Below are 16,582 nucleotides of genomic sequence, written 5' to 3' on the forward strand. Positions count from 1 at the left end.
CATTACTGCTCTCCTAGAGGCCCTATATGAGTCCTCCAGCACTATATGTCCTGTATTGTACATTACTGCTCACCTAGAGGCCCTATATGAGTCCTCCAGCACTATATGTCCTGTATTGTGCTGGTGGTACATTACTGCTCAAATAGAGGCCTTGTATGAGTCCTCCAGCACTATATGTCCTGTATTGTGCTGCTGGTACATTACTGCTCAAATAGAGGCCTTGTATGAGTCCTCCAGCACTATATGTCCTGTATTGTACATTACTGCTCTCCTAGAGGCCCTATATGAGTCCTCCAGCACTATATGTCCTGTATTGTACATTACTGCTCTCCTAGAGGCCCCGTATGTGTCCTCCAGCACTATATGTCCTGTATTGTGCTGGTGGTACATTACTGCTCAAATAGAGGCCCTGTATGAGTCCTCCAGCACTATATGTCCTGTATTGTGCTGGTGGTACATTACTGCTCAAATAGAGGCCCTGTATGAGTCCTCCAGCACTATATGTCCTGTATTGTACATTACTGCTCTCCTAGAGGCCCTGTATGTGTCCTCCAGCACTATATGTCCTGTATTGTGCTGGTGGTACATTACTGCTCAAATAGAGGCCCTGTATGTGTCCTCCAGCACTATATGTCCTGTATTGTGCTGCTGGTACTGCTCTCCCAGAGGCCCTGTATGTGTCCTCCAGCACTATATGTCCTGTATTGTGCTGGTGGTACATTACTGCTCTCCTAGAGGTCCTGTATGTGTCCTCCAGCACTATATGTCCTGTATTGTGCTGGTGGTACATTACTGCTCTCCTAGAGGCCCTGTATGTGTCCTCCAGCACTATATGTCCTGTATTGTGCTGGTGGTACATTACTGCTCTCCTAGAGGCCCTTTATGAGTCCTCCAGCACTATATGTCCTGTATTGTGCTGGTGGTACATTACTGCTCAAATAGAGGCCCTGTATGAGTCCTCCCGCACTATATGTCCTGTATTGTGCTGGTGGTACATTACTGCTCAAATAGAGGCCCTGTATGAGTCCTCCAGCACTATATGTCCTGTATTGTACATTACTGCTCTCCTAGAGGCCCTGTATGTGTCCTCCAGCACTATATGTCCTGTATTGTGCTGCTGGTACTGCTCTCCCAGAGGCCCTGTATGTGTCCTCCAGCACTATATGTCCTGTATTGTGCTGGTGGTACATTACTGCTCTCCTAGAGGTCCTGTATGTGTCCTCCAGCACTATATGTCCTGTATTGTGCTGGTGGTACATTACTGCTCTCCTAGAGGTCCTGTATGTGTCCTCCAGCACTATATGTCCTGTATTGTGCTGGTGGTACATTACTGCTCTCCTAGAGGCCCTGTATGTGTCCTCCAGCACTATATGTCCTGTATTGTGCTGGTGGTACATTACTGCTCTCCTAGAGGCCCTTTATGAGTCCTCCAGCACTATATGTCCTGTATTGTGCTGGTGGTACATTACTGCTCAAATAGAGGCCTTGTATGAGTCCTCCCGCACTATATGTCCTGTATTGTACATTACTGCTCAAATAGAGGCCCCGTATGTGTCCTCCAGCACTATATGTCCTGTATTGTGCTGGTGGTACTTTACTGCTCAAATAGAGGCCCCGTATGTGTCCTCCAGCACTATATGTCCTGTATTGTACATTACTGCTCAAATAGAGGCCCCGTATGTGTCCTCCAGCACTATATGTCCTGTATTGTGCTGATGGTACTGCTCTCCTAGAGGCCCTGTATGTGTCCTCCAGCACTATATGTCCTGTATTGTACATTACTGCTCTCCTAGAGGCCCTGTATGAGTCCTCCAGCACTATATGTCCTGTATTGTGCTGATGGTACTGCTCTCCTAGAGGCCCTGTATGTGTCCTCCAGCACTATGTGTCCTGTATTGTGCTGATGGTACTGCTCTCCTAGAGGCCCTGTATGTGTCCTCCAGCACTATATGTCCTGTATTGTACATTACTGCTCAAATAGAGGCCCTGTATGAGTCCTCCAGCACTATATGTCCTGTATTGTACATTACTGCTCTCCTAGAGGCCCTGTATGAGTCCTCCAGCACTATATGTCCTGTATTGTACATTACTGCTCTCCTAGAGGCCCTGTATGTGTCCTCCAGCACTATATGTCCTGTATTGTACATTACTGCTCTCCTAGAGGCCCTGTATGTGTCCTCCAGCACTATATGTCCTGTATTGTGCTGGTGGTACATTACTGCTCAAATAGAGGCCCCGTATGTGTCCTCCAGCACTATATGTCCTGTATTGTACATTACTGCTCAAATAGAGGCCCCGTATGTGTCCTCCAGCACTATATGTCCTGTATTGTGCTGATGGTACTGCTCTCCTAGAGGCCCTGTATGTGTCCTCCAGCACTATATGTCCTGTATTGTACATTACTGCTCTCCTAGAGGCCCTGTATGAGTCCTCCAGCACTATATGTCCTGTATTGTGCTGATGGTACTGCTCTCCTAGAGGCCCTGTATGTGTCCTCCAGCACTATGTGTCCTGTATTGTGCTGATGGTACTGCTCTCCTAGAGGCCCTGTATGTGTCCTCCAGCACTATATGTCCTGTATTGTACATTACTGCTCAAATAGAGGCCCTGTATGAGTCCTCCAGCACTATATGTCCTGTATTGTACATTACTGCTCTCCTAGAGGCCCTGTATGAGTCCTCCAGCACTATATGTCCTGTATTGTACATTACTGCTCAAATAGAGGCCCTGTATGTGTCCTCCAGCACTATATGTCCTGTATTGTACATTACTGCTCTCCTAGAGGACCTGTATGTGTCCTCCAGCACTATATGTCCTGTATTGTACATTACTGCTCTCCTAGAGGACCTGTATGTGTCCTCCAGCACTATATGTCCTGTATTGTACATTACTGCTCTCCTAGAGGCCCTATATGAGTCCTCCAGCACTATATGTCCTGTATTGTAGATTACTGCTCTCCAAGAGGCCTTGTATGAGTCCTCCAGCACTATATGTCCTGTATTGTACATTACTGCTCTCCTAGAGGCCTTGTATGTGTCCTCCAGCACTATATGTCCTGTATTGTACATTACTGCTCTCCTAGAGGCCCTATATGAGTCCTCCAGCACTATATGTCCTGTATTGTACATTACTGCTCTCCTAGAGGCCCTGTATGTGTCCTCCAGCACTATATGTCCTGTATTGTACATTACTGCTCTCCTAGAGGCCCTGTATGTGTCCTCCAGCACTATATGTCCTGTATTGTACATTACTGCTCTCCTAGAGGCCCTATATGTGTCCTCCAGCACTATATGTCCTGTATTGTACATTAATGCTCTCCTAGAGGCCCTGTATGTGTCCTCCAGCACTATATGTCCTGTACTGTGCTGCTGGTACATTACTGCTCTCCTAGAGGCCCTGTATGTGTCCTCCAGCACTATATGTCCTGTATTGTACATTACTGCTCTCCTAGAGGCCCTATATGTGTCCTCCAGCACTATATGTCCTGTATTGTACATTACTGCTCTCCTAGAGGCCCTGTATGTGTCCTCCAGCACTATATGTCCTGTATTGTGCTGATGGTACATTACTGCTCAAATAGAGGCCCTGTATGTGTCCTCCAGCACTATATGTCCTGTATTGTGCTGGTGGTACATTACTGCTCAAATAGAGGCCCTGTATGTGTCCTCCAGCACTATATGTCCTGTATTGTACATTACTGCTCTCCTAGAGGCCCTATATGTGTCCTCCAGCACTATATGTCCTGTATTGTACATTACTGCTCTCCTAGAGGCCCTGTATGTGTCCTCCAGCACTATATGTCCTGTATTGTACATTACTGCTCTCCTAGAGGCCCTGTATGTGTCCTCCAGCACTATATGTCCTGTATTGTACATTACTGCTCTCCTAGAGGACCTGTATGTGTCCTCCAGCACTATATGTCCTGTATTGTACATTACTGCTCTCCTAGAGGCCCTGTATGTGTCCTCCAGCACTATATGTCCTGTCTTGTGCTGATGGTACATTACTGCTCAAATAGAGGCCCTGTATGTGTCCTCCAGCACTATATGTCCTGTATTGTACATTACTGCTCTCCTAGAGGCCCCGTATGTGTCCTCCAGCACTATATGTCCTGTATTGTGCTGGTGGTACATTACTGCTCAAATAGAGGCCCTGTATGTGTCCTCCAGCACTATATGTCCTGTACTGTGCTGCTGGTACATTACTGCTCTCCTAGAGGCCCTGTATGTGTCCTCCAGCACTATATGTCCTGTATTGTACATTACTGCTCTCCTAGAGGCCCTGTATGTGTCCTCCAGCACTATATGTCCTGTATTGTACATTACTGCTCTCCTAGAGGTCCTGTATGTGTCCTCCAGCACTATATGTCCTGTATTGTACATTACTGCTCTCCTAGAGGACCTGTATGTGTCCTCCAGCACTATATGTCCTGTATTGTACATTACTGCTCTCCTAGAGGCCCTATATGTGTCCTCCAGCACTATATGTCCTGTATTGTACATTACTGCTCTCCTAGAGGCCCTATATGAGTCCTCCAGCACTATATGTCCTGTATTGTACATTACTGCTCTCCTAGAGGCCCTGTATGTGTCCTCCAGCACTATATGTCCTGTACTGTGCTGCTGGTACATTACTGCTCTCCTAGAGGCCCTGTATGTGTCCTCCAGCACTATATGTCCTGTATTGTACATTACTGCTCTCCTAGAGGACCTGTATGTGTCCTCCAGCACTATATGTCCTCTATTGTACATTACTGCTCTCCTAGAGGCCCTGTATGTGTCCTCCAGCACTATATGTCCTGTATTGTACATTACTGCTCTCCTAGAGGCCCTATATGTGTCCTCCAGCACTATATGTCCTGTATTGTACATTACTGCTCTCCTAGAGGCCCTGTATGTGTCCTCCAGCACTATATGTCCTGTATTGTACATTACTGCTCTCCTAGAGGCCCTGTATGTGTCCTCCAGCACTATATGTCCTGTATTGTGCTGATGGTACATTACTGCTCAAATAGAGGCCCTGTATGTGTCCTCCAGCACTATATGTCCTGTATTGTACATTACTGCTCTCCTAGAGGACCTGTATGTGTCCTCCAGCACTATATGTCCTGTATTGTACATTACTCCTCTCCTAGAGGCCCTATATGTGTCCTCCAGCACTATATGTCCTGTATTGTACATTACTGCTCTCCTAGAGGCCCTGTATGTGTCCTCCAGCACTATATGTCCTGTATTGTGCTGGTGGTACATTACTGCTCAAATAGAGGCCCTGTATGTGTCCTCCAGCACTATATGTCCTGTATTGTGCTGATGGTACATTACATAACATAGTAACATAGTTAGTAAGGCCGAAAAAAGACATTTGTCCATCCAGTTCAGCCTATATCCCATCATAATAAATACCCAGATCTACGTCCTTCTACAGAACCTAATAATTGTATGATACAATATTGTTCTGCTCCAGGAAGACATCCAGGCCTCTCTTGAACCCCTCGACTGAGTTCGCCATCACCACCTCCTCAGGCAAGCAATTCCAGATTCTCACTGCCCTAACAGTAAAGAATCCTCTTCTATGTTGGTGGAAAAACCTTCTCTCCTCCAGACGCAAAGAATGCCCCCTTGTGCCCGTCACCTTCCTTGGTATAAACAGATCCTCAGCGAGATATTTGTATTGTCCCCTTATATACTTATACATGGTTATTAGATCGCCCCTCAGTCGTCTTTTTTCTAGACTAAATAATCCTAATTTCGCTAATCTATCTGGGTATTGTAGTTCTCCCATCCCCTTTATTAATTTTGTTGCCCTCCTTTGTACTCTCTCTAGTTCCATTATATCCTTCCTGAGCACCGGTGCCCAAAACTGGACACAGTACTCCATGTGCGGTCTAACTAGGGATTTGTACAGAGGCAGTATAATGCTCTCATCATGTGTATCCAGTCCTCTTTTAATGCACCCCATGATCCTGTTTGCCTTGGCAGCTGCTGCCTGGCACTGGCTGCTCCAGGTAAGTTTATCATTAACTAGGATCCCCAAGTCCTTCTCCCTGTCAGATTTACCCAGTGGTTTCCCGTTCAGTGTGTAATGGTGATATTGATTCCCTCTTCCCATGTGTATAACCTTACATTTATCATTGTTAAACCTCATCTGCCACCTTTCAGCCCAAGTTTCCAACTTACTGCTCCAACTTACTGCTCTCCTAGAGGCCCTGTATGTGTCCTCCAGCACTATATGTCCTGTATTGTGCTGGTGGTACATTACTGCTCTCCTAGAGGCCCTATATGAGTCCTCCAGCACTATATGTCCTGTATTGTACATTACTGCTCACCTAGAGGCCCTATATGAGTCCTCCAGCACTATATGTCCTGTTTTTGTGCTGGTGGTACATTACTGCTCAAATAGAGGCCTTGTATGAGTCCTCCAGCACTATATGTCCTGTATTGTGCTGCTGGTACATTACTGCTCAAATAGAGGCCTTGTATGAGTCCTCCAGCACTATATGTCCTGTATTGTACATTACTGCTCTCCTAGAGGCCCTGTATGTGTCCTCCAGCACTATATGTCCTGTATTGTGCTGGTGGTACATTACTGCTCAAATAGAGGCCCTGTATGAGTCCTCCAGCACTATATGTCCTGTATTGTACATTACTGCTCTCCTAGAGGCCCCGTATGTGTCCTCCAGCACTATATGTCCTGTATTGTGCTGGTGGTACATTACTGCTCAAATAGAGGCCCTGTATGAGTCCTCCAGCACTATATGTCCTGTATTGTGCTGGTGGTACATTACTGCTCAAATAGAGGCCCTGTATGAGTCCTCCAGCACTATATGTCCTGTATTGTACATTACTGCTCTCCTAGAGGCCCTGTATGTGTCCTCCAGCACTATATGTCCTGTATTGTGCTGGTGGTACATTACTGCTCAAATAGAGGTCCTGTATGTGTCCTCCAGCACTATATGTCCTGTATTGTGCTGGTGGTACATTACTGCTCTCCTAGAGGCCCTGTATGTGTCCTCCAGCACTATATGTCCTGTATTGTGCTGGTGGTACATTACTGCTCTCCTAGAGGCCCTTTATGAGTCCTCCAGCACTATATGTCCTGTATTGTGCTGGTGGTACATTACTGCTCAAATAGAGGCCCTGTATGAGTCCTCCCGCACTATATGTCCTGTATTGTGCTGGTGGTACATTACTGCTCAAATAGAGGCCCTGTATGAGTCCTCCAGCACTATATGTCCTGTATTGTACATTACTGCTCTCCTAGAGGCCCTGTATGTGTCCTCCAGCACTATATGTCCTGTATTGTGCTGCTGGTACTGCTCTCCCAGAGGCCCTGTATGTGTCCTCCAGCACTATATGTCCTGTATTGTGCTGGTGGTACATTACTGCTCTCCTAGAGGTCCTGTATGTGTCCTCCAGCACTATATGTCCTGTATTGTGCTGGTGGTACATTACTGCTCTCCTAGAGGTCCTGTATGTGTCCTCCAGCACTATATGTCCTGTATTGTGCTGGTGGTACATTACTGCTCTCCTAGAGGCCCTGTATGTGTCCTCCAGCACTATATGTCCTGTATTGTGCTGGTGGTACATTACTGCTCTCCTAGAGGCCCTTTATGAGTCCTCCAGCACTATATGTCCTGTATTGTGCTGGTGGTACATTACTGCTCAAATAGAGGCCTTGTATGAGTCCTCCCGCACTATATGTCCTGTATTGTACATTACTGCTCAAATAGAGGACCTATATGAGTCCTCCAGCACTATATGTCCTGTATTGTGCTGCTGGTACATTACTGCTCAAGTAGAGGCCCTGTATGTGTCCTCCAGCACTATATGTCCTGTATTGTGCTGGTGGTACATTACTGCTCTCCTAGAGGCCCTATATGAGTCCTCCAGCACTATATGTCCTGTATTGTGCTGGTGGTACATTACTGCTCTCCTAGAGGCCCTATATGAGTCCTCCAGCCCTATATGTCCTGTATTGTGCTGCTGGTACATTACTGCTCAAATAGAGGCCCTGTATGAGTCCTCCAGCACTATATGTCCTGTATTGTGCTGGTGGTACATTACTGCTCTCCTAGAGGCCCTATATGAGTCCTCCAGCATTATATGTCCTGTATTGTGCTGGTGGTACATTACTGCTCTCCTAGAGGCCCTATATGAGTCCTCCAGCACTATATGTCCTGTATTGTGCTGCTGGTACATTACTGCTCAAATAGAGGCCCTGTATGTGTCCTCCAGCACTATATGTCCTGTATTGTGCTGGTGGTACATTACTGCTCTCCTAGAGGCCCTATATGAGTCCTCCAGCATTATATGTCCTGTATTGTGCTGGTGGTACATTACTGCTCTCCTAGAGGCCCTATATGAGTCCTCCAGCCCTATATGTCCTGTATTGTGCTGCTGGTACATTACTGCTCAAATAGAGGCCCTGTATGAGTCCTCCAGCACTATATGTCCTGTATTGTACATTACTGCTCTCCTAGAGGCCCTATATGAGTCCTCCAGCACTATATGTCCTGTATTGTGCTGGTGCTACATTACTGCTCAAATAGAGGCCCTGTATGTGTCCTCTAGCACTATAAGTCCTGTATTGTAGGGCAGCACGGTGGCGCAGTGCAGCGCTGGGGTCCCGGGTTCTAATCCCACCTTGGACAACATCTGCAAGGAGTTTGTATGTTCTCTCCGTGTTTGCGTGGGTTTCCTCCGGGCACTCGGGTTTCCTCCCACATTCCAAAGACATACTGATAGGGAATTTAGATTGTGAACCCCATTGGGGACAGTGATGATAATGTGTGTAAAATGTAAAGCGCTGCGGATTATGTTAGCGCTATATAAAAATAAAGATTATTGTTGTACATTAATGATCTCAAAGTGGTCCTGTGTATGTTTCTTCCTGCACTTTGTGTACTGTATTGTACATTAGTGCTCTCATATAGTGCTGCAGCAGAAATACAGGGCCTCTATGTCTCGTGTTGTACATTAGTGTTCTCATAGAGGCCCTATATGTTTCTTCCTGCACTTTGCATACTGTATTGTGCTGGAGTACATTAGTGGTTAGAGATGGGCGAACCCAAACAGTAAAGTTTGGTTTCCGTACCGAACACCTATTGTTCAGTCACGGACTTCTTCAGGTAGTCCGTGTTACTGTTTGGGTTCGGCTGCCCTAACGCCGGGTGTTTGTCACGCTGTCATGTGCATGAAAGTGCGGCAAACACCGCTTCTGATCAGTGGTGAAATCATCCTCGCCAGTCAGACAGCCGCGGTTCCCACGCTGTCAAAAGACAACGGGGAGCACTCGGCTGTGATCAGAGGTATAAAGTTTACCTCCGGTCACTGGTGTCAGCGGATGGGACAACTGCTCCCATCATCCGACACCTGCTGCCGCTAATAACAGCGGGACCAGCTGATGGGAGTATTCATTATCCTGTTCCTGTGCTATAAATAAAAACAAAAAAACAAAAAAAAAACTATCTTCTCCTGTATTTTTGATGACCAGCCAGGCAAAACTCACAGCTGGGGGCTGCAACCCTCAGCTATCCGCTTCAACAAGGCTAGTTATCAAGAATAGAGGGGTCCCCATGCCATATTTTGTAATTATTGAAATAAGTAATTGAAAAAAAAAAGGTGTGGGGTCCCCCCCATTTTTGACAACCAGTCTTGCTAAAGCAGACAGCTGGAGGCTGGTATTATCAGGTTGGTAAGGGGCCATAGATGTTGACCCCCCCCTCCCTGCCTAAAAATAGCAGCCTGCAGCCACCCAGAAAAGGCACATCTATTAGATGTGCCAATTTTGGCACCTTGCCTGACTCTTCCCACTTTCCCTGTAGCGGTGGCAATTGGGGTTCATATTTGTGGGGTTGATGTCACCTTTGTATTGTTAAGTGACATCAAGCCCACAACTTAGTAATGGAGAGGTGTCTATAAGGCTAGGTTCACATTGCGTTAGTGGGTGTCCCCTAACGGACTCCGTTACATGGCGCAATTGTCGCAATTAACGCTATGTAACGGATCCGTTAGCGCACCCATTGACTGCAATGTGCTAACGGATCCCTAACGCATCGCAAACGTATGCCATTTTTGGCATGCGTCTGCGATGTGCCGTTAGTTTCGGACGTACTTCAAGCGCTGCTTGCAGCGTTCAGGGTCCGTTCCGCGCTAGCGCAGATCGGGCATCTGCGCTAGCGGGATTGCCGAACGCAATCCCTTTTTGGACATTGCGTTAGCGCAATCCGTTAGCATATCCGCTATTCGGATTGCACTAACGCATTGTGAACCTAGCCTAAGGCACCTATCCATTACTAATCCTATAATTACATTCTAAATAAAGACTCGGCCAGAATAACGTTCTTTTATTAGAAATAAAACAAAACACAGTTTTACTATTTTTTTGTAAAAAGAACACAGTTATACTCGCCTAACGTTTAATTCCACCAAATCTCTCGTCTTCTGTAATAAAAAAAAAAACCAACACTATCCCTCACCTATCCGTCGTTCTGTCCCACGTCTTAATCCATGTCTGAAGGATAATTAGTTTTCAACCTGGACGGTGCCAAGGTGCGACCATCCAGGCTGAGAACCACTGGTGACTGAACTGCTGGGAAAGCACACTTAGTGATCGGCAGTGACATCATTGAGGTTACCTCCGGTCACTGAAGCTGCGTTCCCTGCCGGGCTGAACTTCCGTGACCTTGGTGAGCTCCCCGCTAGCACCGTGAGTGCCTGTCACCGACTCTGCGCTCGCAGCAGTTCAGTTACCAGTGGTTGACGAGTGATTTGGTGGAATTAGGCATTAGGTGAGTATAACTGTTTGATATTTTTAAATAAAAATGTAAAAGTGTGTTTTGTGTTATTTTTAATAAATGACTTTATTCTGGCTGTGTGTTTATTTACCAGCTAACTATAGGATTAGCAATGGATAGGTGTCTCATATACACCTCTCCATTACTAAGCCGTGGGCTTGATGTCACCTGAAAATACAAAGGTGACATCAACTCCACAAATATGAATCCCACTTGCCACCGTTACAGGGGAAGTGGGAAGGGCCGGGCAAAGCACCAGAATTGGTGCACCTAATAGTTATGCCTTTTCTTGGCGGCTGCGGGCTGCTAATTTTAGGCTGTGAGGACCAATATCCATGGCCCCTTACCAGCCTGAGAATACCAGCCCCCAGCTGTCTGCTTTAGCAAGGCTGGTTGTCAAAAATGGAGAGGACCCCACAACGTTTTAAAAATTTATTTAAATAATTACAAAATACGGTATGGGGACCCCGCTATTCTTGATAACCAACCTTGTTGAAGCTGACAGCTGAGGGTTGCAGCCTCCAGCTGTGAGTTGTGCCTGGTTGGTTATAGAAAATACAGGGGAACCCACGCCGTTTTTAATTATTTACAGCGCAGAAGATGGCTAATGAATACTCCCATCAGCTGCTCCTGCTCTCAGCTGTTGTTAGCAGCAGCAGGTGTCGGCTGATGGGAGCTGTAGTCCCATCTGCTGACACCAGTGCCCGGAAGTAAACTTTATACCTCTGATCACAGCTGAGCCCTCACAATGTCTTTTGACAGTGTGGGAACCGCAGCTCTCTGACCAGCGGTGATGATGTCACCGCCGACCAGAAGAACTACGCCAGTGTTTGTCGTGCTGTCATACACATGACGGTGTGGCTAATACTGTATGTTCGGGCCCCTTATTCATGTGAATGGGGTCTGGGTACTGTTTAGGTACCCGATCCTGAACTTTTTACAAGGCCAGTGTCACACTTGAGTGTAATGTGAGAAACTAGCGTGAGTCTCTCTCAATTCCTGTCACTGCTGCCGGCACTCGGGACCTGGGTGTGCGGCTGCATGTATTTCTATACAGCTGAACGCTCCAGTCCGAAACGCCGGCGGCAGTTCCGGGTATTGATGTGAGAGACTCGCGCTAGTTTCTCGCATCACACTGGCAGGTGTGACACCGGCCTAACTGTTCTGCCGGACCTGAACATCCAGATGTCCACCTATCTCTGTTAGTGCTCTCATAGAGGTCCTGTATGTCTCTCCCTGCACTTTGTGTACTGTTGTGCTGGGTTACATTAGTGATCTCATAGAGGTCCTGTATGTCTCTCCCTGCACTTTGTGTACTCTGTTGTGCTGGGTTACATTAGTGATCTCATAGAGGTCCTGTATGTCTCTTCCTGCACTTTGTGTACTGTGTTGTGCTGGGTTACATTAGTGATCTCATAGAGGTCCTGTATGTCTCTTCCTGCACTTTGTGTACTGTGTTGTGCTGGGTTACATTAGTGATCTCATAGAGGTCCTGTATGTCTCTCCCTGCACTTTGTGTACTGTGTTGTGCTGGGTTACATTAGTGATCTCATAGAGGTCCTGTATGTCTCTCCCTGCACTTTGTGTACTGTTGTGCTGGGTTACATTAGTGATCTCATAGAGGTCCTGTATGTCTCTTCCTGCACTTTGTGTACTGTTGTGCTGGGTTACATTAGTGATCTCATAGAGGTCCTGTATGTCTCTCCCTGCACTTTGTGTACTGTTGTGCTGGAGTACATTAGTGATCTCATAGAGGTCCTGTATGTCTCTCCCTGCACTTTGTGTACTGTTGTGCTGGAGTACATTAGTGATCTCATAGAGGTCCTGTATGTCTCTTCCTGCACTTTGTGTACTGTTGTGCTGGGTTACATTAGTGATCTCATAGAGGTCCTGTATGTCTCTCCCTGCACTTTGTGTACTGTTGTGCTGGAGTACATTAGTGATCTCATAGAGGTCCTGTATGTCTCTCCCTGCACTTTGTGTACTGTGTTGTGCTGGGTTACATTAGTGATCTCATAGAGGTCCTGTATGTCTCTCCCTGCACTTTGTGTACTGTTGTGCTGGGTTACATTAGTGATCTCATAGAGGTCCTGTATGTCTCTCCCTGCACTTTGTGTACTGTTGTGCTGGGTTACATTAGTGATCTCATAGAGGTCCTGTATGTCTCTCCCTGCACTTTGTGTACTGTTGTGCTGGAGTACATTAGTGCTCTCATAGAGGTCCTGTATGTCTCTTCCTGCACTTTGTGTACTGTTGTGCTGGAGTACATTAGTGATCTCATAGAGGTCCTGTATGTCTCTCCCTGCACTTTGTGTACTGTGTTGTGCTGGGTTACATTAGTGATCTCATAGAGGTCCTGTATGTCTCTCCCTGCACTTTGTGTACTGTTGTGCTGGAGTACATTAGTGATCTCATAGAGGTCCTGTATGTCTCTCCCTGCACTTTGTGTACTGTTCTGCTGGGTTACATTAGTGATCTCATAGAGGTCCTGTATGTCTCTCCCTGCACTTTGTGTACTGTGTTGTGCTGGGTTACATTAGTGATCTCATAGAGGTCCTGTATGTCTCTCCCTGCACTTTGTGTACTGTGTTGTGCTGGGTTACATTAGTGATCTCATAGAGGTCCTGTATGTCTCTCCCTGCACTTTGTGTACTATGTTGTGCTGGAGTATATTAACCCCTTCATGCCGCGGCCCTTTTTCATTTTTGTGTTTTCGTTTTTCGCTCCCCTCCTTCCCAGAGCCGTAACTTTTTTATTTTTCCGTCAACATGGCCATGTGAGGGCTTGTTTTTTGCGTGACGAGCTGACGTTTTTTATGATACCACATTTGTGCAGATATGTTCTTTCGATCGCCCGTTATTGCATTTGAATGCAATGTCGCGGCGACCATAAAAAACGTAATTCTGGTGTTTCAAATTTTTTTCTCGCTACGCTGTTTAGCGATCAGTTTAATGCTTTTTTTTTTACTGATAGATCAGGCGATTCTGAACGCGGTGATACCAAATATGTGTAGGTTTGATTTTTTTTTTTTTTATTATATTTTGCATAGGGCGAAATGGGTGTTATTTAAACTTTCATATTTTTTTATTTTTTTTTCATATTTTTAAAAACATTTTTTTTTTACTTTTGCCATGCCTCAATAGCCTCCATGGGAGGCTAGAAGCTGGCACCACTCGATCGGCTCAGCTACATAGCAGTGAACATCAGATCGCTGCTATGTAGCTGAATTGCAGGTGTGCTATGAGCACCGACCACAGGGGGGCGCTCACAGCAGGCCGGCATCAGTAACCATAGAGGTCTCAAGGACCTCTATGGTTACCATCCTGATGCATCGCCGACCCCCGATCATGTGACGGGGGTTGGCGATGCGCTTCTTTTCCGGCCGCGCTACGGTTAAATGCCGCTGTCAGCATTTGACAGCGGCATTTAACAGGTTAATAGCGGCGGGGGAATCGCAATTTCACCCGCCGCTATTGCGTGCACATGTCAGCTGTACAAAACAGCTGACATGTCTCGACTTTGATGTGGGCTCAACGCCGGAGCCCACATCAAAGGGGGAGACACGATATGAGCAGTACATGGGGTGCTCTCATAGAGGCCCTGTATGTGTCCTCCAGCACCATATGTCCTGTATTGTACATTAGTGATCACATAGAGTTCCTGTTTGTCTCTATTTCTCTTCCTGCACTTTGTGTACTGTTGGCTGATCCAACTTCAATGGAAATGCCTCAAGACAAGGAAATTATGTTCAGTAGTGTGTGTGGCCTCCGTACCTGTATGATCTCCCTACAGTGTCTGGGCATGCTCCTGATGAGGCGGCGGTTGGTCTCCTGAGGGATTTCCTCCCAGACCTGGACTAAAGTAACCGCCAACGCCTGGTCAGTCTGTGGTGCAACGTGATGTTGGTGGATGGTGCGAGACATGATGTCCCAGATGTGTTCAATCGGATTCAAGTCTGGAGAACGGGTGGGCCAGTCCATAGCTTCAATCCCTTCATCTTGCAGGAACTGCTGACACACTCCAGCCACATGAGGTCTGGCATTGTCCTGCATTAGGAGGAACCCAGGGCCAACCGCACAGCATATGTTCTCACAAGGGATCTGAGGATCTCATCTCAGTACCTAATGGCAGTCAGGCTACCTCTGGTGAGCACATGGAGGGCTGTGCGGCCCTCCAAAGAAATGCCACCTGTGGTGCAGTGACCCCTGTTACAGGTAGGGGGTGCTGCATAGTCTCTTCAGAATATGCACGGAGGCGTATTGAGGCCATAAGAATGCATGGTAGTCGTGGGTATAACTGTGGTGATGAGACAAAGTCTGGCAGGATTGTAAATGGCCGGCATGAGTTGCAGAGGAAGTCTGTGCGGTAAGCCTGCAGTATTGATGTTCTGGGACCTGTACTCCCACAAGTATTTGTATAGTTTTATAGAGGGAGGCTTACTGGGCTAGTTTGAAGAGCTGGGTGGGTCAATTCACCCACCCTCACAGAAATACAATACTTTTGGCCACAACTGTATGTCTTTGGAGTGGGGGAGGAAACCGGAGAACCCGGAGGAAACCCCACCCCCGATTTGGTAGCTTGCTGACAATGCACAATGCAAGTAAAGCTGACAATCAGTGTTGTAGGTCTGTCTATACACCTCTCGGCATTCATTACAGTGCTACATGTGCAGCAGAGAAAACAGGGATTTTATTAAAACTGCAGTAGATCAGTCCATTAAGTGGCCCATCACTGGATTTGGGGTCTATGGGGTTGGTGTCTTGATCTGAGCAGGCGAGGTGAGTCACTGTGCAGTAGCAGAGACTCGCCGACATGTGCGCAGAAGATTAATGCAGACACTGCCCATAGGAGAGCGGACAGGGTTTGTGTAAGAGTGCGTGCATAGCGCATGCGTGGGATGACATTGCTGAGAAGGTCAGTGTGCTGCTGGTCGGAGGGGGTGCCATTATAATGAAGACAGGAGGCAGTGATTTCTTCCAGGCACCACATGCCCCGGACCCTGGAAGAAACATTAAGATAAAACAGTATAAATGAATTTCTCAACATCTACACTGCATCTATGAGGCATACAGGTAAGACTGGTTTAACCATCCTATTACCTGTATGCCCATAGTAATAGATCAGAATCGTCCAGGGGTAACAGATCCCCCTTAATGAATAGTCACTAGCTCTTCTTATTTTCCTCATAGACCAGCAGTACTTTGAAATTGAGAAGCGGCTAGCTCAAAGTCAAGAACGGCTTGTATCTGAATCTCAAGAGTGTCAGAGTCTGAGGGAACAGCTCAGTAAGAAAGGTAGGTACCTGGGGAATTCGCCTGCACGTATTTGTAAAGTGCTTTCTATTTTCTATGATTTTCCTGGTAGACTTGTGATCCGCTGGCCCCCCTGTACCTGTCCTTAATCTGCAGAGGGCACCACTTATTGGAGTGACTGTTAGCTGCGGAGGATGTGAGGGTGCGCCTGTTAGCTGACCGTGGAACTTCCTCGTAATCTTTCATCTTTTCGTTCCATACATGCTAGCCACCTTAGGGAGAGACCCAAGTTGGGCTAAATGTAGCGGGACGAAAGAGACCGAAAAGCCCTCTACTTAAAGGAAATACATAGTGGATGCTTTCCTGAAACGGAAAGTACTTGCAAGCAGCATAATACAAAGAATAGCAGGTTTACCCAGAATCCTTTGCAGTAGGCGGAGCTATGCAAATCATCTCTTTCCACCCCAGTCTAATCCACAGCGCTTGGAATTGCCAAGCGTGCAATGCTGCGGATTAGTTTCTAAATTTACACAGC

At 46.8% G+C, this 16,582-nt stretch overlaps 1 protein-coding gene across 2 annotated transcripts in view; it reads left to right on the plus strand.

The window, feature by feature from the left end:
• Positions 1–16,582, plus strand: part of TPR (translocated promoter region, nuclear basket protein) — a 196,935-nt gene that overhangs the window by 15,584 nt on the left and 164,769 nt on the right. For both annotated transcript variants that reach the window (XM_069737241.1, XM_069737242.1), the window contains exon 2: positions 15,985–16,089. In XM_069737241.1, coding sequence (XP_069593342.1) covers positions 15,985–16,089 — 105 coding nt within the window. The remainder of the gene's footprint in view (positions 1–15,984; positions 16,090–16,582) is intronic.

Source organism: Ranitomeya imitator, chromosome 8, assembly GCF_032444005.1.
Source record: "Ranitomeya imitator isolate aRanImi1 chromosome 8, aRanImi1.pri, whole genome shotgun sequence".
In the NCBI taxonomy this organism is placed as follows: Eukaryota; Metazoa; Chordata; class Amphibia; order Anura; family Dendrobatidae; genus Ranitomeya; species Ranitomeya imitator.